General features: G+C 44.1%; 1 protein-coding gene across 4 annotated transcripts in view; it reads left to right on the plus strand.

Moving 5' to 3' along the window:
• Positions 1–2079: 2079 nt before the first annotated feature.
• The window catches only part of LOC310678614 (glutathione hydrolase-like YwrD proenzyme), a 29638-nt gene continuing 6207 nt past the window's right edge, over positions 2080–25510 (plus strand). The window contains exons 1-8 of one of the 4 annotated variants that reach the window (XM_083442768.1): positions 2080–2184; positions 5033–5130; positions 5535–5688; positions 10046–10199; positions 10705–10911; positions 17606–17758; positions 23048–23135; positions 24280–24451. In XM_083442768.1, the coding sequence (XP_083298894.1) occupies positions 5034–5130; positions 5535–5688; positions 10046–10199; positions 10705–10911; positions 17606–17758; positions 23048–23135; positions 24280–24451 (1025 nt within the window). In that variant the 5' untranslated portion in view covers positions 2080–2184; position 5033. Of the gene's footprint in view, positions 2185–4213; positions 5131–5534; positions 5689–10045; positions 10200–10704; positions 10912–17575; positions 17759–23047; positions 23136–24279; positions 24452–25510 lie in introns of those variants that run through there. The other 3 variants (XM_083442766.1, XM_083442767.1, XM_083442769.1) reach the window with 3 other exon arrangements.

The following is a 25510-nucleotide window of genomic DNA, read 5'->3' on the forward strand; positions in this document are numbered from 1 at the left end:
CGGAAGCTGTACGCCGGCTCCCTCGGCCAATAAAGCGAGATGAGTGCTGCAACCCCAGAGTCGGCCACAACTGGACCTAATGGTCAGGGGTCCCTTTACCTTTTATCTAGGGTAGTAGCCACACCACCAATGTGGGTTATGTTATAATGGTGGCTTTCTTCATCCCTATGGCTCACAATTTCTAGTCTCCAAAGCTGCTGAAAGAACACATTGCCCTCTGTTCTTTGCTCCTGTGTGAACCCTTATTCCTACGTTCTCTTTAGATCCTCTTTTACTTCACCACCCTTTTCTCTGTCTCTCCTGTCCATTCTTCTTCTCAGGCCCCTGCTTCTTACACTCGGTTGGTATCCATCTGTCTCAGGAGACAGTGGAAGAGTGCACCTTTGGGGGTGAAGTCAAGCGGTTGGGAGAGTTGCAGTGCCTGCCATGGTTGTAGAGACCAATAAAGGAGAGGTGTGTTTCATTGCAGCTGGGGTAAATGAAGGCATCCAGTTGTGCTGATGTAGGTGTACCGTGACGTTACTTCTTTCTGCACTCTTCCCAGCCATTGTTCCTCCTCTGGCCACTGCTGTAGATACACAACCTGACGCATTGTCTCCAGGTGATGTGGTTGTCTGCAAGCAATTCCCACATGGTGGGGTTGATGTTGCCAGCCTTCATGTCACGTTTGCACACGTCTTTGTAATGCAGAGTTGGTCTGCCAACGGGCCTGGTGCCTGAAGCCATCACCCCAAAGAACACATCCTTGGGGATCCAGTCATCTTCCATTCTGTGGACATCAGCAAGTCATCGTAGACTTCGCTGAGACAGGAGTGTGAACATGGAATGTGGGCTTGGGAGAGCATATCTTAGTTTGAGACTGTCCTGTCATGTGATGCCCAAATGATACAGAACAAGTGGAAGGCATTGAGGTGTTGCTCTTGACAGCTGCAAGCTGCCCATGACTAAGTAGTGTGCTCAACATGCAAGCCTGGTAGACCTTCATCTAGTTCTTGGATGTTAACATCACATTCACCCGTATGCTTTTGGAGAGGTTAGCCATTGCCATAGCTGTGCCTTTTAACTATGCTCCTTTCAGACACCCTCTCCCTGCCCCAAGCACACACTCTGGACTGATCATAGAACTGTAGAGATGTATTATGGTCCTCTATGCACCAGAAGCAATTTAGTCATGATGGCCACACAACCTGAACATGGACAAACACCGGCTCCCTTGGCCTGAAATGTGAGATGAACGCCACACCCCATAGTCTTATGGTCACTAACTGCTCGGAGAGAGGAGTTTTTCAAGACTCAAAAGAATTAAAAATGAATTAAGGGCCACAATGTCTCAAGAGAGGTTGTCTGCACTGAGCATTCTGTACACGGAAAGTGAGAAACTGAGACAAACGAATTGTGTTGAAGCTGTGGATGATTTTGCTATGAGGAAGGCTAGGAAAAAAACATTTTAGCCTTACAGTATTTGATGGTTGTAGTTTACTTCTTAATATGTATTTTAAAACTGACTTTTTAATGACAACATAAAGTAGATTCTAAAAGTGCCACACTGCCAGGTAATCATGGTCATGTTATTTACACTTCCCAGGAAATATAATTTGTAAACTCAATTTTTGTGTGTGGTTTTTTTTAAAGAATAACATTACAACTTCATTCCCCTAAAAATTAATGTTTATTCCACAAAAGGTTTACAAAGTTCAGTTATTGCAAAAGTTTTCAGTGTTAATTTTATGCATTTTTTAAATTCACCATGGTATTTAACAATAACATCTTATGTCCTTTAGAGGAGAAATTGAGAATAGCAGAATTTTAAATACCCATCATCATCCCTGGCTTCACTCAATTTTGTTTCATTTTCTTCTAGTAGTGAGGGTGGGGGATTGGGAGGGGCCTCACAAATGGAATAGCCTAGGGCCTCTCTTCATCTAAATCCGGCCCTGCCCCCACCCCACAAATAGCCCTAAATGTTGCAAAGCAGCGTCCATTCCTGCGCCCAAATAATATCTAGCGAACGGACCAAATGGATTCAGAACAACTCTCCTCTCCTCGTATGGTACCAAAAGTGCCAAGGGACCTTGGCTTCGGAGTCACGTGCTCCGCGGTCACGTGAGGCGAGCCAAAGCTGTTTCTTCGTCTCCGTCAGGACGACGTTGCTGCTGTTGCTTCTCCTCTCCAAGCGCGCTCCAGGTAGGAGGGGCGTCTGGGAGGGCGAGGAGAGAGAGCGCGCGCGCGCGCATGAAAGTGATCCCTGGCGGCTGGCTCCGTTTTTGTTTTCACCCCTTTCTGTTTTCTGTCAGAAGTAGGTCCGTTAAAAAGTAGACGGGCGCGTGGCTGGGGCTGCCTGGGCGTCGAGGCACAGAAGGAGGGGCAACCTTTGCCCTCGGGGCGCGAGAAGCGGCTAAGCAGCAGCTGGCAAGGCTCAGCTGAGCCACGCCTTGGAAACCCGAGCGCTGCTCGCCTCCGCTTCCTCGCCGCCCAGTCCTGAGGCTTCTCCTCCGTTTACTTAGCTGCAGAAAGAAAACCCCAAAGCAGCAGCTCAGCATATCCAATTGAGTATATAGCCTGTCGGGGGAATGCTGCCTTCGCGCTCCCCCCCCCGCCCCTTTTGTGCCCGGAAGGCGATGGACAGCTGCTATTTAAGCCGGAGAAGTTGGACGTTTCAAAAACGAAAACGCTTCGCAGAATTGTAGAGTTGGAGAGGACCACGAGGATCATCAACTCCCAACTTCCTGCAATGTATAGGATGTTTTTAATATATATATATTTTGCCCAACGTGGGGCTTCAACCCATGACCTTGAGATTAAGAGTACCTCGGGTTACATACGCTTCAGATTACATACGCTTCATGTTACAGACTCCACTAACCCAGAAATAGTATCTCGGGTTAAGAACTTTGCTTCAGGATGAGAACAGAAATCGTGCTCCAGCGGCACAGCGACAGCAGCGGGAGGCCCCATTAGCTAAAGAGGTGCTTCAGGTTAAGAATAGTTTCAGGTTAAGAACGGACCTCCGGAACAAATTAAATACGTAACAAGAGGTACCACTGTATTCATGTTGTACCATCCAACTGAGATGCTTTATCCAGCATCTCTCATGCACAAAACTCCACTTCTGGCAGAAGTCCCCAGGCAGGACTGTCTAGTAGGGAGGAGGTACTGTTTCAGGGCAAGAGAAGCTTTGGTGCCTCAGATGCTGCCAGGCTACAACTCCTATGAGTCAAGGGTTAGGGATGATTAGAGTTGCTATTGAGCAACATCTGGAGGACCAAAGGTTCCCCACACCTGTGAGCCTAATCACTAGTGACTAATTTCTAAGAGTGGTGTGTAGACTCTGGACCATCTGGTATGCAGTCTGAGACCCTATCTGCCTGTGGACTGCCTCGCCAGAGTGGTGCATGTTCTGGTTACCTCCTGCTTGGACTGCCGCCATGCACTCTACGTGGGGCTACCTTTGAAGGTGACCTGGAAACTACAACTAATCCTGAATGTGGCAGCTAGGCTAGTGACTGGAAGTGGCCGCCAAGACCACATAACACAGGTCTTGAAAGACCTACATTGGCTCCCAGTACGTTTCTGAACACAATTCAAAGTGTTGGTGCTGACCTTGAAAGCCCTAAACGGCCTCGGCCCAGTATACCTGAAGGAGCGTCTCCACCCCCATCAGTCAGTCCGGACACTGAGGTCCAGCTCCGAGGGCCTACTGGCAGTTCCCTCATTGCTACAGGGAACCAGGCAGAGGGCCGTCTCAGTAGTGGTGCCTGCCCTGTGGAATGCCCTCCCATCAGATGTCAAGGAAATAAACAACTATCTTACTTTTAGAAGACATCTGAAGGCAGCCCTGTTTAGGGAAGTTTTTAATGTTTGAAGTTTTTTCTGTTTTTAGTGTTCTGTTGGGAGCCACCCAGCCAGATGGGTGGGGTATAAATTATTATTACATTATTACATTATTACATTATTACATTATTACATTGTTACATTATTACATTGTTACATTATTATTATTCTCTCTCTTCTTTAGGTAATAATGTGCCCCTCCTTATTCTGCCCCTCCCTATTCTGCTGAGTGGGACTGTGGACCTCTGCCCCCAAGGTCCTGTCCATATGGCACCACTGATACCTTCCTTGTCCTGAAATGAAGGATTATTGGAGGGGCTGCAATTGCTTCTCAGCAAGTACCTGCACCTTTCTGCTGGATACACACATTATTACAGAACAAGTGGGGCCTGCTCTAACAAACTGTTGCAATGGGAGTTGTTGTTGTTATAGAATCAGATTTGTAGAAGTGTAGAGTTGGAAGGGACCATGAGGGTCATCTAAGTCAACCCCCTGGAATACAGAAATCTTTTACCCAACATGGGGCTCAGAACCCTGACCCTGAGATTAAGAGTCTCATCCTGTACTCACTGAGCTTTCCCTCTGCATGGACAGATGTGCTGCACTATATCAAGCAACAGAACCACAATCCGAGCCTTTGGATCAGCACATATAAGCAACTGTGTTTGCACTGTGTTACTGCTAAAGTCCAATTTTGGTAGACAAAAAACAGCATTCCCGTGTTCAGAATTCTCAGGTTTGAATAAGAAGCCATCAGGATGGCTTTGAATCTGACACAGCCTAACTTCGGTTGGTGAAAATCGTGTGTGTGTGAGAGAGAAATTGTGGATCAAGTTTGTTCCTCAACTTGAATTTTGAACCTGGGGGGGGGGGATTATACTCATTTAATTAACAGTTGTTTTATTGTTGAATTCAAGGGAATTTGGGAGTAAGAATGATATTGCTTGGGGAGTTCAATTTCACTTGCCAAATGAAAACGAGGGATTTACATAAAATATGGTAACATGATGTAACTTCAGTACATATAAGTGTAAGGTATATTGGACACAACAATTTGAGTTTTGCAGCACTCTGTGAAGTTTTATATGGGTCCATTTGCATCCATTTGATTTTGGGGTTCACATTTATTTTTGTTCATTAGTTCAGGTTTTCCTTTTAATACCCATTTCTTTTTGTGTATGTTGTATATTCTTCCGAAAAGGATGCCACATCTTAATTTCTGTTCTCGGAGGTCCCCGGTGGTTTGCAGTAGTGCTTGCGTTGCGTCAAGCCAGCCTCTCGCAACAAATATAGGCCTCGGTAATTAGTTCCGCTCTTATTTTAATGGGTGAAATGTTGGTTTTCCCTTTGTGGGTCGTATCTGACATTCAGTGGGTTGGCTCCAGACTTAAGTCAGTGCCTCTTTAGACCCCTATGACTAATCTGGGTTGCAGGGCTATACTGAAGATCTCCTGGCTGAGGTTTCCACAATTTAGGAAGTGTAACTCACTCGTGCTTCCTCTCTTCTGGCATACAAAACCATTCTGAAATCATTTCAATTACAGTTGAAAATGAGCATTCACATGGCTTTCTTTAATTCTTAGGATCCTGTGATTCTAACACTTCCTAAAGTGACACACCCTGTTTTGGTTTGCGAGTCACTATTAGTTTAGAGTTGTTGTTGTTGGTTGTTGTTCTTTTTAATGAGCATATCTCTGTTGCAGATATCTTAAAGAATGGTGGCAATGCTGCAGATGCCGCTGTAGCAGTAGCAGCTGCTTTAAATGTTACTGAACCATGCAGTACCGGCATAGGTGGAGACTGCTTCTGCCTCTATTATGACGCAAGCACAAAACAGGTACATGGTCTCAATGGAAGGTAAGTACCAGAGAGAGAAAGAGAGAGCGAGAGAGTGCGTGCACATGAGCAGTTGTTGTATTCTGCTATGTACTAGGGCAGAGAGTTGTTGTATTGTGTTACGTATTAGAAAATATAGTTGTATTCAGTTACATGCTGGGGTAAGCTGTACATCTAGGATTTCTCTCTTTGTAATTTCTACTCCCCCACTCACCCTCAAAAACCACCTTTTTGCTGCTGGTTTGAGAGTAGGGGCCGAGAAATGAGAGGACCAAGGCTGGATCTAGACACATCAAAAAAACATTTCAGGAAAACGTGTTATAACCTCATAATTGCCAAAAGATGGGACTCCACAGCGCCATCTGGTGTCAACAGTGTTATGACATACAGTATTTAAAACGCTTTAAAAAAACCCGTAATGTAGCTGAGTCCTAAGACAGTGGTGGTGAATCTATGGCATGTGTGCCAGAGAGGGCACTCAGAGCCCTCTCTCTGGGCATGCAGGACCGTCGCTTCTGTTCCGGGGGTAGGGGAGGAGGAGAGGAGGGCTCATGCGCACTGCCCAAAGCCTGTGGCACCAGGGCCATAGCTTCTGTGCCAGGGCGGGGGGAGCAGGAGAATGGGCTTGCACCATTCAAAACCTGTGGCACCAGGGCCTGGCAAGTGAACGAGGGGCTGAGCAGTCATTGACTTTTGATGTGCCTGGGCCTCCCACCAGTCTGTTTTTCCTACTCGGGAGTAAGCCACCTTGAGTTCAGCAGGGCTTAACTCCCAGGGTCAGTAAGCATATAAAGATGGTAGCCTAAGAAGGGGCTGCTTGGTTTGTATGTTTGCTGGGCTTTGCCGCAGAAGCCAACAGAGAAATTCATTTCGTGGAGACTGCAATCAAACGGCATCCGAAGAAAAGGCAAAATACAATAATAATAAGAATTATTATTTATACCCTGCCCATCTGTCTGGGTTTGTTTGTTTGTTTGTATGTGCACACACAGACAACCATTATTTTCTCATACTAAAAATTGGGAGAGGGTGGCTCTTAGTACAGCCCTCCAGTGTACACTAGCGGCCAAAATTGTGGAACCTTCTAGAAAAAATGTATTTCTGAGGTTTGATGGCTCATAACACCACTTTGTTTTGGAGTAATAACAGTCCTTTTTTCCTGTGGGGACACAGGGGGACGCATACCCCTAAACAGTTTGTGAATTTAATGGGAGAAGAAATTCACTGTATTTATTTTTCCCCTGGTGGTGATTTTCTTGAGTCAAAACAAGAGTATCCCTAAACATTTTTTTTAGAAAAAAAGCACCGAGTTATACCATAAAATTATATCTCAATGAAAAGATAATTTAATGAAGAATGTAATGCAATAACATTTTTGAAGGATTATTTATTACAACATCAGTCATAAAGAAGAAGCGTGAAACACACAGAAAAAATGAGATATACAGGTAAAATTGCTGTGTTGGCACTTTGTGATAAAGAAGTGGGGTTTGGGTTGCAGTTTGGGCACTCGGTCTCTAAAAGTTTCGCCATCACTGTCCTAAGAGCACTCCTCTGTGAATGGCAGCCAGGTTGTAGAGTGAAGAGATGCCACTTCCTTTTCTGACATCATACATTTTATTGTAGGTGATATTACTACAGGAAACAGAATGCTAGACTAGGGCTGCAGTCCTGTGTACTCTTTCCTGGGGTTAAGTCCCACTGAAGTAGGACAGTTGGCCAGCCAAGATTATGTGACTTTCTTCATGACACACAATGAATTCAAAGCACAGGTCTGAATCCAGGTTTTCCGGACTGAAGCTCAACCTTCTATCTGCTGGATCACACTGGCAACTATGGGAAGCTTGGGAAGGGGAGTGGCTGGAAACTGTGGCAAATGGAGAGTCATTAAAGCGCAGCAAACCAGCTTGTTGCCACTAGCTCGACTGCTGGAAAATAAGCAGATACAGATTACTTGGACAGAATTTCTCAATGGAATTCCACATATATAACGGGGCTCAGTTTAGTGGTTTTGTTCAGGCTTGCCACACTTATCACGAGCCTGTTTGCAATGTCTACAAATGGTGTTTGTCCAGTTTTAGTGTGTGCCTTCAGGCTTGTGTGCATAAGCTGAACTTGATAATGATTTTGTGCAAACATCCTGGTGGACAGAGTGTCTGCAGTTCTGGTTTCATATGGGGAAGACTTTCATTTTAACCAGGAGGTCAGAATCCAGCTTTGCACCTCATTTCCTTTTCGTTTTGTTCTGATTTTCCTACATTCATATGCTATTCAACTTTTCGCCGCTGCAGAGGAATAGCTGCCCTTTAGGGCTAAGTTGAATATTAATAGGAAGATGCTATAAAAGGATAGTATCAGGTCCAGGTGCTCTTCAGTTCCTGTTGCTGTAGTCCAAGGGCAGAGAGCAGGACATGCTGAAATTCCTCTGATTATTTTTTTCCCTCCCAGGAACCTTTCACAAAGAAACAGGAAACTCCTTAGAGCAACATTGCACTAAGTGGCGCGTGCATGTGGGGAACAAGGTCAACTTTTGCAACAAGACTTTTCCACCCTCTTCTCCCCCACATGACCCCTAAACCTGTTCTGGTGGTTCCCTCAAACTCGCAGAGCAGATTTAGGCAGTGCAGGGAGAAGTCTTGTTGCGTGAGCGGACCTCATTTTGCAAATGCAATAACTTAGTTGACTCCCACCCTTGGTTCATGTGCTGTGACAGTTTATGTATTAAGCCATGTTTCAAATATGAGTGTGCCTCCCTCCTGCTGCACAGGCCCTATGCAAATCCTCCCTCCTCCCACAGCACTCACGCACCTCAAACAAGCCATAGTATGGCTTGTCATGTTGTCCGAACCCAGACCAAGACTTGTTTGTTTCAACTGAACCTTCAACTGAAGGTTCGTTTCTTGGTTTATTTCTGGCTTATCGCTCATGATTTGTTTGAAACAAACCACAATCTGGGTTTGGGTAGTGCAACAAGACATATTGTGGCTTTTTTAATGTATACAGGAGCTATAAGGTGGGGCAGTGAAGGGCAGAGAATCATAGAATCATAGAGTTGGAAGAGACCACAAGGGCCATCGAGTCCAACCCCCTGCCAAGCAGGAAACACCATCAGAGCACTCCTGACTTGTGGGGATCTGTGCATCAGGGACAGACACATTTTCTATTAAAAGCTCATACATTCTCTTCCTCTCTGCTAGCTGGAGTGTGTGTGTGTATGTGTATTGCCTTCTTCAAGCTTCTCATTCAAACACATGGGAGAGATTTCCCACTTATCAGCAAACCGCCTTCTATCAGCCATCGAAACTGGGCTATGTGCCTAAGACAGGAATAGTCAGCCAATAGCCACAGTTGCCAGATCAAAGGACTATGGTGACAGAAGATACCACCCTTTTGAGTAGCTTTTACAGCAGGCCAGCTAGAGGGCTGCATTCTATCTTGACCAACCTTCTGGGAGCCTCATGCAAGTGCTGGGAATACACATTGCACTTTAACTCACATGCATACATAAGTAAATACCGTTTCTCCCCCAGCAATTAGGTTTTGGGGAAAAGTAGCTTCGTTTCATCCCCAAGTCTTATTTCATGGTGAAGGGGTGATCTTCCTGGAGACTGTAGCTGCGGAAGGGAGACTTAATCACCCATAACCCACAACAATGAGGCATGGGGAGGCAGCCGCCCATCGGAGCCAATAGATTTGTTTTCAGGCCAACAGGGCATTTGGGGACTTGGTGGGGCATTGTTGGCAGCATGAGTAATAGGAAAACGATTACCTTTCCCCCCTTCCAGCTGTGAAACACACTCTGAAAATGCCTCCATGCTCTACTGTTAGGCTTGAAAATATCTATTGGCTCCAGCCAAAGACTTCTTTTTTCCAAGTCTAGAGGGGACACTGGGAGGTCCCAGGGGCAATGTCTGGCCCACAGGCTGGCAGTTCCTGACCCGTATATTACTGGTACAGAAGCTCTTCGAGGGTTTGGACCTAACAATTCTAGTTCGTAGGGTTAAGAGCATTGTATGGGTTAAGAACATCTGTTTCTGTGTTGCTGAATTAATGTAATATCTTGAGAATAGTGGTTTGAAACAGGCCATTTTAAGAAAAGCAATTGGTTGGTGTATCTAATAAGAGTTTCTGGAAATAAAGATGGCAGAATTTCAGCCTTTGATGAATCATTTCTGTGAAAATGCCCTGGAAAATGTTCAACATTATTCCAGGCTGTTGCCAGGAGGCTTCTAAGCACTGTTACAGTGCCGTGCCTAGAAACTGTAGCACCATCATCAAACTTTTTAAAATAAGGTCAAATGGATTCTCTTTTCCCCCCTTTTATCTTTTCAGTATGCTTGTAATTCGGTTTCCATGTGGATCTCTGTTTGCTTTGCAGCGGTCGGTCTCCGCAGGCCCTGACCCTTGAGCTGCTAAAAGAGCACGGCTTCAGCGAGGCAAACCGTCCCCCTCCACTACATGCACACAACGTCACCGTACCTGGTGCGGCAGCTGGCTGGTGTGATGCTGTTGCTCTGCATGGAAGCAAAAAGGTGAACCCCAAATGAACATGCAGATTTAGGAATATAGCATAACCCAAACTGTTTCTTTTTGTCAGATTTTTTGTTCTTTTAAAGCAACTATATTTTGCGCTTTTTAAAAAAATAATAATAATCTGAATTTGCTGATTTAGTTTATTATGCACAATTTCTTCCACTCCTTCCAGATATACAGAAATGCAAGGAGAAATACAGGCCACGGAATCTCCTCCCCCATCACTAGAATTGTTACTCTGCCTCCCCACCTGACTTCTGAGATTTTGCCAGATTGTCAGCTTATTTTCAAACTTATATTCACAGTCATAGAGACCTGGGAGTGTTTTGGTCGTTTAATATTTTCTCCCACTTTACTATTTATCGATAGTCTATTGAACAGCTTTGTTTATAGGGTTAATTTTTGTAAAGAGGAGGGCCTTGGGAATGTTTTTAATCAGACACGCGTACATTTCAAATGTTACATCTAGATGGAAAAGTAATTGTGGCATATTTCCCGGTCCAGCTTTCCATGCGGCAAATTCTGCAGCCAGCTATAGACCTGGCTGAGAAGGGCTTCCCAGTCTCAGAAATTGCTTCCTACTGCTGGAAGAAAAATGCTCATGCTCTTCAGGCGCCTGGCAACCCACATGGGAAGGACCTGCTGATTGATGGCCAAGCACCTGATCACGGACAAGTCTTCTGCAATCCCTTTTTGGCAGACACTTTTAAGGTGAGCTGAACTCTCTTGAGCCCAGTGTCCTCAGCTCAGAACTATGGCTGCATTCAAACAGCAGGTTATTTGGTTTTCCCAACATTTCCCCAGCCGTTCATTTCTGCATTATATATGAGCTCTCGCACGGTGTAAAATCTGCTTATAGAAATACAGCGGAATGTAGCACAAATTCAGCGTTCGTTTTCATGTTATTTGCTTCCAGAAAAAGATCTGTTCAGAAATAACATGGAAACGAGTTCCAAACCAGATCTATGTTCCACTATATTTCCAGAAGTGGTTTTTAACGTTGTGCAGAAACTCAGATACGATGCAGAAATTAACAGGTAGGGAAATGTCAGGAAAATTGAATAAACTGCCATGTAGATGTAGCCTGAGTGCCATAATCACAGAAACCCTGGCAGCAACCAGGGCAGTGGCAGCAGCCCATTTTTACAGCTGTTGCAATCTCAGGAATCGCTTTCAGGTGACTGCTTGTATCCATGGATGAGATGGGATGCGTATTGCTGTACGTCCTGCAAATGTGTTCTAAGAAGATATCAGGTGCCATGCAGTGTGGAAACTTCTGATGTCAATGCTGGCTGGCTGATACAGTGGTACCTCGGGTTACATATGCTTCAGGTTACATACGCTTCAGGTTACAGACTCTGCTAACCCAGAAATAGTACCTCGGGTTAAGAACTTTGCTTCAGGATGAGAACAGAAATTGTTCTCCGGCGGCGCGGCAGCAGCAGGAGGCCCCATTAGCTAAAGTGGTGCTTCAGGTTAAGAACAGTTTCAGGTTAAGAACGGATCTCCAGAACGAATTAAGTACTTAACCCGAGGTACCACTGTATTATGATACTATACTGGCAACCCTTTGCAAGTGTGGAACTGCTGGTGGATGAACTCTTGGTGCCTGAAGTATTTCTTGGTCAATCACTTGAGAGATTTCAGGGATCACGAAGAAGCTTTTCTTCCAAGCTCTTCTAGAACAGTGATTTCCAAACTGCCTTACCCCCCGCCCCAGATCTTTTGAAAAGTGCCAAGAGCCTTGGCAGACTACTTAATTATTTTCTGCCTCTTGTAATGTGCTTTGCTAGATGCTGTATGAATTCTAACTGTATCTTTACTCCTTCTATTTCATATACACTGTGTTTTACTGTATGGCAATTTGAATTCCATATAATTCAGTGTGGTGTAGAGGGAATAAAACTGTTTGGTGTCATGGAACTTACCATACAAAAGCCTACAAGGTGTTCTGCCTCAAATCTCAGTATTTTAAGTACACGATTGGTTCAAAAAAGGAGGAGAAAATCAAGGGTCAAACTAGGTGTTATACCAAATGCATCTACTGATTGATTGTAAAAACAAAAACAAAACTTCAAAGTGGTTTAAAATTAGAAAACACTGCATATATATATAGGATTGGCACAGAGGGGCCAGTTTTATTGGGACTGCAGCACACGAGGTGAGATTCAACCCTTTCTTCCCCAACCATGATTTTAAGGGGAAAAACCACCCCACCCACACTGCTATTAGTCTTAGAAAGAAAGCTGTAGCTGACACTGGCGGGACCACTAGGAGGGGTAAGAGCAGTAAGGGGGTGAGGGAAGGACTAAATCTCCCCTCCCTACATTCTATGGTCTCAATTAAATTGATGTTTAATTCTTCCTTCCTCATACCTTGCATCCCCAATAAGAATCAGTCTCTTCTGTCACCTATTACTATTTTTCTTTTTAAATCCTAATCTGATAGCTCAGTTGGTAGAGCATGAGGCTCTTCATCTGAGGGTTGTGGGTTCGAGGACAAAAGGATTCCTGCATTGCAGGGGATTGGACTAGATGACCCTCGTGGTCCCTTCCAACTGTACGTTTCTACGATTCTATACAATCTTTCCAATGCTGCATTTCATGTTGTGTCTTCTTTGACCCTTCGTTTCTGCCCTGGTGCAGGTAATTGACTCATATCCTTTTCCTGCTCTGATCTTGAAGGGATGTTGGGCGCATGCCATCTAGGAAGTGGTATTTTGCTGACATGTTGAACAGAGACAGGATCAGATCAGGGCAGTACTCGTTGTGGGATTAGACCCCATGCTCCTTCCCTTGCCCCCTTCTCCATCTGTGCTTTTAGAGAGGAAGTGAGACGTGTTGTCCATGGGAATGATGAAGGCTGGTATTTATCCAAAGAGAAATGTTTCACGCTATGCAAGGAAGTTAGTGGGGAATGACAGTAATGTACATCAAATTTAATTTTATTTCCGCAGCAATTGAATTTGCTTCCAGGTTAACTTGGTTTCCACTAAGCATAAGAGATTTGGAGGCTGTATCTGAATATTCTTCAGCAGCATCTCCCTTTTTCATTTTTTCTGATAGTTATAAATGTCAGTATGCTGCGGGCTAACAAATACTGCCTCTTAACCTTACTGAGGAGCTAATGTAAGGCTGAGAAGCTGTTCAGAGTCCAATCTCATAGAAATCAGTAAACAGAACACTATAGGCTGAGAAGATGGATTCAAACTAATCACTTGTCATGCTTAATTCCCTTCCATTGTTCAACTTGGATTAATGTAACGCATTTAACCTATACTTCATAACCAATTTGGGTTGTTTCCTCCACCCACAATGTATTCATTTCCCTACACTCAAGAGTTGTGGATAACATTTATCCACAGTTTTAAAACATGCAAATATAATTTAATATACGATGAACATATGCACAGACCATGGGTTGCAGGTATATTTGGTCCTCTCCTCAAAACGGTTCACTCCTTTGAAAGACAGTTCCCTCTGTCTTTCTGTATCTCTTGATGCCACTGGCTGAGCTACTTTGATGTCGCCTTGGGCTTTCACTGGTGATAGCAAATGGCCCCAGTAGCTGTTATTGACTTAGCTGCTGTGATGGCATGGAGAACTGGGAGGGATCAGGGCCAGGTAGCTGAACGTAAAGGGGAAATGAAAAGATCTTAGCACATAAATTCTACGTTCAGCAAATTTAAACCACATATGGGCCTTGAATTATATGTTCTTGGTACAAATATTCCACTTCATTGCAGAGCCTTGCAGTGAGCAGAGTCACCCAGCAGATAGATGAAATGTTATGCTCAATAAAAACTCAAATCCCACAAATGCATGACCCTAAAACAGCGAATGTGTGAAGAGAATTGACATAGATCCAAAGAGCATGTCCAGTGAAATTTTTTTTTTTGGGGGGGGGGGGTATTTTCTCTTTGAACAGAATTCCATGTTACAATCTCCTTTGGAAACTAAATGTGAAATAGAAGTTCAACATTGCTGTTGCCATGGCAAATGATTTGTGAGCTTCTTGTTTGCCGGCCATAGCCTTGGTCACATTTGCTTAGATCGATGTGTGCGGTGCTTGATACTGCTTGAATTCAGAAATGCTATTCACTCACAAAAGGATGAAAGCTGTGAACAGTGAGCAACCTGGTATACAACCCTGTTTTCATCTGAAAAAGTCAGCTGTCACCTAAGGGAGTCCAGGCCTCCATCCCTGTTTTTGAATATCTTTGAGGCCGATTTTGGATCTCTTACAGAGAACTGTATAGAAATGATGAAATTAGCCTCTGTTGGATACACTTCACATGAGATAATTTCCTCCCAAATGAAGCTGGGAGTACACAAACTGTGCATTGTGATGTGTGTCGAACATATTGTCTATGCATGCTGAAATAGATAATTATACAAAGCAGTCTGCAGAGAACTCTTTGTTTCTAGCCAATAACTTCAGGTATTTCTGTTTCACTAGGGGGTGTTGTGTGCGTAAACAACAATGTCTTAGGCATCTACTTTCTGTCACAGGAGGTGATGTTTCAAAAGTGCAGCAGGGAATACAGTGCATTTCTCTGCTACATAAGCAATGTTGTTGTTGTTGTTGGGAATTTTGGAAACCACGGCTCTTGAGTACAACGAAAGACAAACATCTAACATGATAATAAGTGCACAAATGACACATAAACAACAAAGGATATATGACTTTCAAGAGTCAGTGCGTTAGATGAGAGAGATCCCTCTCCTACAGGGTTTATCTCACTTGAGGAATGAGCCTTTCTTGACCTGCCAATTTCATCTGTTAATATTTAACAAATTGGTGCCAGGTGGTAACCTGGTACATAGAGGATGGTACACTATTTGCTTAAACACGGGGAATGACACATGCCCTTTTGTCTTGTTGGTGCCTGGTACCAACAACTTAATATCCCCTTTGAATGACTGGCGTTGAAGTTGCTCTTCTTTGAAATCGCGTCAGGAGTGACAGGCAGTTTCCTTTTGTGTACATAAGTGCCTAATTGTGCTCTCTTTACTTCTGAAGCTACTCATTTACTGTGCATGCTATAATTTTAAAGCGACAGCTCACCCTTGCTTTAATAAAGTTACTACATTTTACCACCACATGAAAGGACGGTTCTGGAATAGTTGGTCTTGCCAGCTATGGCTTGGGCCACCAAACGTTCAGAGCACAATGGGCAGCATTCATTTAATGCAGCCCATCAGCACAAAGACTTCGCCCTTCTCCTCTGCCATGTGCCCTGTGCCCCTCCAAACTGTGGGGGTGGGTGGGCAGGAACAGCTTGTGGGAGGGAGAATGGGGGTCAGGGTTGTTCTGTCCGGCAGTCTGCAACGCTTGTGGAGATGGAACTTCCATAATAATGTGACACTGAATTCCACCCTGCGATACCACTTTTGTAGCTACGGCTTCCCCCAAAGAATTCTGGAAGCTGTTAAGGGTGCTGAGAGTTGTTTGGAGACCCCTATTCCCCTCACAGAGCTTCTGTTCTCGGTTCCCAGGGTTCCCTGGGAAGAGGGGTTGATTGGTAAACAACTCTGAGAATTGTAGCTCCATGGTGGGCAAATTGCTTAACCCTGAGGGCCCTCTATTCCAATCCCCTACAATGCAGGAATATACTTGCAGGCTGTGAGTGTAATGTGCAGCTGATGTGTGTTACAAGTGACCAAGGCTTTGCCGAGACAGTCATGGCACCCTTTTTGAACATCTCGTCATTTTGGTATCCATAGTTATTTAAGCGCCTAACTGAAACAGCCTTACATGTGCGTGCACACACACACAGTGCACAAGGATCGAGAAAAATGATTTCTCCCTCCTTTCCACTATCAGGATTACTAATTCCCGCTTCCATCTACATAGATTCTTGGTTAGTCATTGCCCTCTTTTAATGAAAGCCATTGATTTTTCAGAAAACACTCTTGAAATAATTATGATACCAATACCACCACCGTTAACTTCTTGCTGTCTTTTGCCAAAAGACTACAAAGGACTGCATAAGCAATTTTTTGAGGCTTATTTATTCCTCTGCTTATTTCTACATTGCTTTTAAAAAAACACCTGGCTACTAACCATGATGGCTGTGCTCTACCTCTACAACTAGATGCAGTGATGATTCTGAATGACAGTGGCTGGAAGCCCTGGGAGGGGACAGGACTCTTGCGCTCATGTTCTGTTGTCCTGGTTTTCCTCAGGTATCTGGTTGACCACTGTGAGAACAGGATTCTGGGCTAGATGGACCATTGGCCTGATCCAGCAGGCTACTCTTAGAGCCAGTGTGGTGTAGTGGTTGAGAGCGGTAGTCTTGTAATCTGGGGAACCAGGTTCGCGTCTCCGCTCCTCCACATGCAGCTGCTGGGTGACCTTGGGCTAGTCACACTTCCGTGAAGTCTCTCAGCCCCACTCACCTCACAGAGTGTTTGTTGTGGGGGAGGAAGGGAAAGGAGAATGTTAGCTGCTTTGAGACTCCTTAAGGGAGTGAAAGGCGGGATATCAAATCCAAACTCCTCCTCCTCCTCCTCTTCTTCTTCTTCTTCTTCTTCTTCTTATGTTCTTAACTACCAAAGCTTTCCATTCAGTTACTTAAATAATGGCTCAAATTATTTGTGGATTTAAGGCTTGACTATTTTGTGTGGTTTTTTGTGTTTAATATAATTTTTATTAGTTTTTCAACATATCATTTTCAACAGTAGTTAAGCATACTTTCATATCTTATACCATTTTTTTGACTTCCATCAATCACATCTGAAAATTTTCCAATCTATTCACTAAATATACATATACATATACTAAATATACATTTCTTACTTCCACAATTACATTTAACTCATAACTAATATCTCTATTCTTTCTCTACTTTGCAATGCTTCATATATTTCTCCTTACAAAACCTCTTGTAGTCCTACCAGCGTAATTTGTTGATTACAGGTGCTCTTCAAATAGTTCGTATATTTATTCCAATTTTCTGTAAATCTCTGGTCCCGCAGGGTTCAAATCCTTCCTGTCATTTTATCTAATTCTGCACAGTCCATTAATTTTGTCTGCCATTCTTCTTTCATCGGAATTTCTTCTAAGCCTCTACTATTTTTATTAACCTCCGCTACTGAACTGTGACCTAAGATGATGTTCAAGTCTGTAGTGCATTCCTTCGGCAAACCAGACACCTGAGAGCCAAATTACCCAGCTAATAAGCAGCAAATGGCACAGTGCAACAAATGTAAATTTTATCTTTGTTCTTGTTTCCTGGTTTATATATACACTCATAGACACCCCCTCCCCGCTCTGCCCTCCACCCAGGCAAGCAAGCGTCACTGTCAGAATCCAAGGTCACATTGCACAGTATTTCTGCCCCCACCAAAAACACGCTTTTCCTTTTTTGCAGTTTCCAATCCAGATTATTTTCTTCTTCCAGGAGCTGGCAGAACTTGGCAAACGAGGCTTCTACGAAGGCCGTGTGGCCAAAGCTGTTGTGGATGTTATTCAGAGCAATGGTGGAGTGATGGATTTGGAGGACCTGAAAAGCCACGCCACTGAAGAAGTCAAACCTATTGTCACAAATTACAAGGTAAGGCAGTGATTGCAATGTTCCAAAATGAATGGAGTTTGTGGAATTAATCACGGGCAACTAGAGCACAGTCTCGTGAGTCCCTAACAGAGATATTGGTGAAACTTGGATACACGGTACCTAGATACAGAGAGCTCAGAGCCTCCGAGGTTTGTAAGGCTCTCCTCAGTGTGATAATTAGGAACTCTGAATTCTTCTCCGAGTTTCAATCTGAACCATAGAAATATTCTTGCCTTGCTGTCCAACCTCACACTGGAAATGGCCATCTTAAAACACACACACCTTACTTGAGCCTAAGTCTCCTTATTTAAAAAAAGAATCAGGCTCCAGCAGCCTTCAAAACAAAGCATCCCATAACTAGGGAACAATGGCTGAGAAGCCTCTGTTCCATTTCCCAGTGCATCTGAAAGTACCTTTTAACAAGCTTTGAGCCTTTGATATCTAATGCTTATATTAAAAATTGGACACATGTCCAGCCACACAGTTGAATTCTTCCAGTAATGGAAGAATTGGGAGTATCCACTACAATGGTGGTCCAGCTTTTGCATTCTCTGTCCCTCCCACACAATTTTCTGTGAACGGGAATGCCTTTTTACTCAATGTGTTTCTCTTTATACTTCAAAGCGGTACTTTCCAGTGGCACAGCCAAGGTTGGAAAGAAAATGGGGTTTCCTTGCCAGGTCATTCTTGGGATTTCCCCCCCTCCCCTTTGTTTTGTAGCCTCTGTTTTTCATCCTGTAATTTTCATACAGTAATAAAATTGCCTGGCAGACTCTTACCTTCCTCCCAGACCCACCCATGCCATGAATACAGGCTCTCAAAACTGAACTTGGCTGTGGTTGTTTCCTTTGAAAATAATGGGAAATACATTGAGGGGTGATCAGTTTTTTGAGGGAATGTGTGCAGAGAGCGAGAGAGAAGAGGTCAGTTGAAGTGTTCTTGAGAGGTCGACTTAAACACTAATTTGTGTCTCTAACATATTGGGCTCATGATTGAAATATCTGATGAGGTGGTTACTTTCTTTATGTGTACCCTCAACAAATTCAATTTAAGTGCCGTATAATCTGGTGGCATACCATGTGAATTTTGCCCCTCTTTTTTCTAGTCAGTAGGTAATATGAAGGCACCTAGGGCTTGTTGACTGAATCACAGGTCTATTAAAATTCATGGTACTTCCCAGGGAGCTAGGCCTCTGAAATTTGGTTCATACAGACAACCTGTTTACTTCACTTCCCTCTCGATTTGCTTATGTGGAGGTTAGACTATGTCCTGTCCTTATTAAGCATTTGTTCTTATTTGTTTTCAGGGAGTTATATGATAAGAATGTTCATCTTGAATACATCTTGATTTGCTTGTGCAGTAATTATACACACTCCCCGTTAATCATCTGTTCCTCTCCTGCTTTTTAGCACTTTTCCCCATCACTTTCCTAAGTGCAAAGAGTTCATTTTTTAAAAAAGGGGATTTGCTGCTGTGCAAGGGCAACAGATCCACTTCAGTTGCACAAACCTAAATTTCCAGTACTTGTGTGAATTCTTGCCACAAAATACTGTCTGGGAGCGATCATGGTCCAAGGCACCCCAATTACAAAAAGAAAGATTTGGATTATTTTACATTTGTACATCCTAAAATGCAAAGGAAACAAGTTCACATTATACGGAAGCCCTTTCACTATTGCAAAACTCCTTTGAAAGAGAGCCATTTGCACTGGAGAGAGGGTGGGAAGGAGAAGACAAGTTGAATTGGAATAGAGAAAGGAAACCAATGCTTAACTTTTCCTCTGGCAATTATCGCCCCCCCCAAGCCCCCTTCCCTTGCTAGCTGCTTGATTTGGGAGAGAGCCAAATTTCGGTAGCAGCTACCAATAGAAACATGTACAGTGGTGCCTCGCAAGACGAAAAGAATCCGTTCCGCCAGTCTCTTCGTCTTGCGGTTTTTTTCGTCTTGCGAAGCAAGCCCATTAGCGGATTAGCGCTATTAGCGGTTTAGCGGCTATTAGCGGCTATTAAAGGTTTAATGGATTAGCGGATTAGCTGCTAAAAGGCTATTAGCGGCTATTAAAGGCTTAAGGGATTAGCGGATTAGCTGCTAAAAGGCTATTAGCGGCTTAGATCAGCTGATAAGCGGCTTAGATCAGCTGTTAGGCGGCTTAGCCATCAGCTGTCAAGCGGCTTAGCTAACAGCTGTTAAGCGGCTTAGGGGCTTGGGGAAAAGGGGGGGAGGGGAAAAAAACCCCAGGAATCGCAAGACATTTTCGTCTTGCGAAGCAAGCCCATAGCAAATTCGTTTTGCGAAGCACCTCCAAAACGGAAAACCCTTTCGTCTAGCGGGTTTTCCGTCTTGCGAGGCATTCGTCTTAAGCGGCACCACTGTACTTCCCCAATACAAGCTTAATTAGTTAGTTCTGTAGATGCTCTGCACTAGGAGGGAGGGAGAATTTCAGTTCTGTTCACATTTAAAGTCAAACCCACACTTTCCAAAAGAAGAAGCAAAGCTACCCTTTGAAATTTTCACTTATTCAGATTTTGCGATGCAGTTCTCCAACCAAGCAGTGTTTACAAAAAAACATATATTAAAGTGAAATGCACATAAAATGTAAATATTGGGGGAAATAATATACAAAAAAGCATTATACGGTATTTGGAAAATTGCTTCCAAAAAATGTGAAATTAGTTGTATATTAGTTAAAACTGCAGACAGATATACTAAATGTATATTAGTTAAAACTGCAGACAGAGAGAAATTTATGAGAAAAGTGCACCAAAATGCCAATGAATTTTTTTTAAAAAAACACCAAATTGCTGCAGAAATGTGGAAAACTGGTTGATGCTTGCTGTCGAAATTGAAATAAATGGAGCTCTGCCACATGGCCCAGGGCTCAGAAAATTGGTATAGTCCAAGGCAACCCACTTAAGTGAAATGTTGAGTTCAATGGGTCTTTACTCCCCGATAGGTTTGTAGTAGATGATTGCAGTCTAAAACTCCTGTAGTATTCAGAAGCTGGTGTTTAACCCTCTTCAAGCTTCTACCTGGTTGTTAAGAAGTCCATCTCTTAACACACAGCACAGGTGAGCGGCGGTATGGAAAGAGAGCATGGATCAAACAAGAGATGTTTGCACATAGACATACATCACTGAGTGGCAAAACCTCTGGAACCCCTTTCTGACTGGGTAGCGGGGAAAGGAGAGACATTGCAATCCTGCATTTATATAACCTGGTCAAAGCTCTTTACACTGCAAGTAAAATGTCATCAGGTATTGATACCTGTGTGACACTCAATGAGTGTCAAATAATCTCAGGGCAGTTCTGAGAGTGTCTGTGCCTGAGGAACTTGTGATGCCAGAGTTCCCACATAAGAAAAAGAGAAGCTCAGATACCGTATTATTAGTGAAGGTGTGTCACGTTTTGCACTCGTGCCATTCCAGTACTGCCAATAATAGTGCCTTTCCAAGCCCATACTTACTAATAAACCTATTAGTCATATTGGATGTGTACACACACACAGAGAGAACAGTGAGTAATGTGTTTAAACAAAGAAGCAAAAGTTAAATATACATGAGTTATTTATGTATCTTCACTCAGACCCATAGTCCTTCGAAAATCTTGTGTCATTGCTTTCACTCTAGTTAAGTATTTCTGAAACGTTTTTTGAAAGATATATTAGGAATGTAGGAAGCTGCCGTATGCTGAGTCAGGCCATTGATCTGCTTTTGTCAACCCTGACTGGCAGCCGTAGATTTCAGTTCTGGGGCAGGATTTGAACCTGGGTCTCTTCTTTATGGGACGCGGGTGGCGCTGTGGTTTAAAGCCTCAGCGCCTAGGACTTGCCGATCGAAAGGTCGGCGGTTCGAATCCCCGTGGCGGGGTGCGCTCCCGTCGCTCGGTCCCAGTGCCTGCCAACCTAGCAGTTCGAAAGCACCTTCGGGTGCAAGTAGATAAATAGGGACCGCTTACTAGCGGGAAGGTAAACGGCGTTCCGTGTGCTGCGCTGGCTCGCCAGAAGCAGCTTGTCACGCTGGCCACGTGACCCGGAAGTGTCTGCGGACAGCGCTGGCTCCCGGCCTCTAGAGTGAGATGAGCGCACAACCCTAGAGTCTGGCAAGACTGGCCCGTACGGGCAGGGGTACCTTTACCTTTTACCTCTTCTTTATGCAAAACAGATGCTTGATCATTGAACTATGACTTTCCCCTTATTGTTTCCCACCAGCAAATATACTGTGCGTATGAAATGGTCTGGAATTTTTTTTTTAGCTTTAAGAATTGGATGTAGACGAGGGCAGTTGTTATAAGAAAGGATTTGTGTGGTGAAGGTATGGGGGCAAATCAAACTTATTTAAAATAGTATACAGTCAAACCTTGGATGTCAAACATAATCCGTTCTGGAAGGCTGCTCAGCTTCCGAAATGTTCGACAACTGAGGCGCGGCTTCTCATTGGTTGCAAGAGCTTCTTGCACTCAAGCGGAAGCCGTGTCAGACGTTCGGGTTCCGAAAAATGGTTGAAAACTGGATCATTTACTTCTGGGTTTTCGGCGTTCGGGAGCCGAAACATATGATAACAGAGGCATTTGGGAACTGAGCTTTGAACCACTGCATACTTAAGTGAAGTTGCTTGCCAAATTACAGAAGTCACCTCTGCTATATGCTACTGCATTTACATGCATTTAAATCATACCCCAAGGGACGCGGGTGGTGCTGTGGGTTAAACCACAGAGCCTAGGACTTGCCGATCAGAAGGTCGGCAGTTCGAATCCCTGCGATGGGCTGAGCTCCTGTTGCTCGGTCCCTGCTTCTGCCAACCTAGCAGTTCGAAAGCATGTCAAAGTGCAAAAGTAGATAAATAGGTACCGCTCCGGCGGGAAGGTAAACGGCGTTTCCATGTGCTGCTCTGGTTCGCCAGAAGCGTCTTAGTCATGCTGGCCACATGATCCGGAAGCTGTACGCCGGCTCCCTCGGCCAATAAAGCAAGATGTGCGCCACAACCCCAGAGTCGGTCACGACTGGACCTAATGGTCAGGGGCCCCTTTACCTTTTAAATCATACTCCAAAAAAGAATTCTGAGAACAGTCACTGACCCCTCACAGAGCTACAACTCCCAGCACCCTTAACAAACTTTAAATGTACGGTGCTTTCAATGTTTTGTGTGTACACAGTCTTGGTCTTGATTCAGCAATGCAGGAAAGACTTTTATACTGAAAATCATCAGTGTCTTGCATGGAAAGTTTCTCTTTTCTTTATTGTTCCCTTGCTGGTGTTCAGTGTGTGAGAAGTAACCACTATTTCTTCTCCAGGGTCTGAATGTATGGGAGATCCCTCCGAACGGGCAAGGAATAACAGCATTATTAGCCCTGAACATTTTAGAAAATTTCAACTTGAAAGGTATGACCAGCATCTTAAAAAGTCCTATTGCTTCGGGGGGGGGGGGGGAAATAGGGAAGAAACATTCCAATTGTTTCAGCTTTAGGTGAAGAAAAGCCTCCATTTGAAACCAAAACTACTGTTAGTCACTGCAGTAATTGTTAATTGTTGTTATTTTTTAAATTGCAGGTGACTTTACCTTTTTTATGTACCAAAATAAATAACAGGGTCGGAAGTGTGAATGTTTTCTGTTCACTCTGCATCACCATTTTGTCTCAAGACACTTTTAGACAAGCAATCCAAACTCTGCAAACTTGTCACACAATAGCCCTCAAACAATTGTTTCGAGTCCATGCCCTCTAGCTTGAAGCGCTGGTTGCTGGAAGAGTCCCAGGGGCCTTGGAGGTGGCATTGCTCAGGAGCACATGAGATGAAACATGTTCAGGGTGCAGAAAGGAGACTGGCTTGGGGAGGAAAAGGGGTGGGGGCAGGGGGAGGGAGGGAGGGCAAGGCAGCGGTTGTGTACACACCAGTGGCGTAGCGTGGGTTGTCAGCACCCGGGGCAAGGCAAGTAATTTGCGCCCCCTAACCCGTGAATTTGCGCCCCCTAACCCGTGGATTTGCGCCCCCTAACCCTATCCCCCAGATGTTGCGCCCGGTGCGGCCGGCCCCCCCTGCACCCCCCATGCTACACCACTGGTACACACTCACATTTACTCTGTACATGACATTTGCCATATTCCACATCTATCCTGCAGTTTATTGAGGAATACTGCGTTTTGATGTGTTCTATTACCGGTAGATTTCAAAACCCGCGTGAACAGACAGTAGACTACTTGGAGGCACATGCAGCCAAACTGATATGCACAACAATGTGCAAAAGTGATTATAAACACAGGTGAAAAAATAGCCTCACTGCGTTTTAAACCAATAATGTGTACATAGCCAAATGTGGATGGTGAAGGAGGAAGAGAATAGAGGCAGGGGAAAAAAGTTATATTTCTCCCTTTGGCACACTCCACATATTGCAATGTCTCTTAGGCCCTTATATCTAGAACATAGTCTGTGAATGAATTCAGTGCAATTATTACTTGTGTAGTCAATTGTAGTTTTCATGGGTGAGTGATTCTTTTGACCTGATGCTTGTGCTGGTTTACTTTTCTAGAAATGGGCCATAATACTGCTCACTATTTGCACGTCCTCATCGAAGCTGTCAAAGTTAGCTTTGCCGATACTTTATGGTTCTGTGCAGATCCAGAAAAGGTAGCTGTACCCACAACAAAGCTCCTTTCCAAACCTTATGCCAGAGACCGTTCGAAGCTGATAGATTTACAGAGGTAAGGGGTCATCTCTTGACTGCTTGTATTTACCGTATTTTTCGCTCTATAAGACGCACCAGACCACAAGATGCACCTAGTTTTTGGAGGAGGAAAAAAAAGGGGGGGGGGATTCTGAATCTCAGAAGCCAGAACATCAAGAGGGATCGCTATGCAGTGAAAGCAACAATCCCTCTTGCTGTTCTGGCTTCTGGGATAGCTGCACAGCCTGCATTTGCTCCATAAGACGCACACACATTTCCCCTTCCTTTTTAGGAGGGAAAAAGTGAGTCTTATAGAGCAAAAAATACAGTATTTCTTATTGCATTGATCTTCCACCTCCCCTCCAAGGCTCTCAAGGTGACTTAAATGGCTCTACCCTCACAACTACTCAGTGAGGTAACTTCAGCTGAGGGTTGGTGACTGGCCCAATGTTATCCAGTGAGCTTCGTGACTGAGCGGAGATTTTAACGCTGGCCTCCACGGTCAGAATACGAAGCTCTAACCTGTATACTTCTATAGTGTTCTGATCCTGAAATATGGAACAGTTGTTTTCTGTGGCCTTGCCTTTCTTTCAAAGTAGCTGCTGTCTTCTTGATGTTTACACATCAGATTATAGCCCTCTTTTATTTGCAGTGGCCAGGATCCAGAGAATTAGTTCAGGCATTTGGGCTTGCCCAATGGGATTTTTGACATTTTCCTTTGAACAGCAGGCTGCAACACAGCATGAAAAGCTTGCTTTTGAAAACCCGTTCTGTTTGAAAGTGGCTTTTGTGGAATGGGGAACTCAAGCCCAAACTTTTGTAAGCATCCAGAAATAGTTGCACAGTTCTTTGGACCCCAGCCTATGAAGTCATGGCCATGGATTACCTAGTTCGGGTGAGGCATTCAGGCGAAAGATAAATTATTATAGGAGAGCCTGACGAAAGCTGCAGAATGCTTGTGGGCATTTGTTTATTTGTATGGAAGCAAGTGGAAGTGTGTATGTACGTGTGAGGGGAGAATTGCTTCTGATCGAGGTTCAAGCCTGCTATTTCTTACCTCCCAACTGGTGCATTCCACTCTAAATACCACGATTTT

Source organism: Podarcis tiliguerta (assembly GCF_965153285.1).
Source record: "Podarcis tiliguerta genome assembly, chromosome: 5".
NCBI classification, from domain to species: domain Eukaryota; kingdom Metazoa; phylum Chordata; class Lepidosauria; order Squamata; family Lacertidae; genus Podarcis; species Podarcis tiliguerta.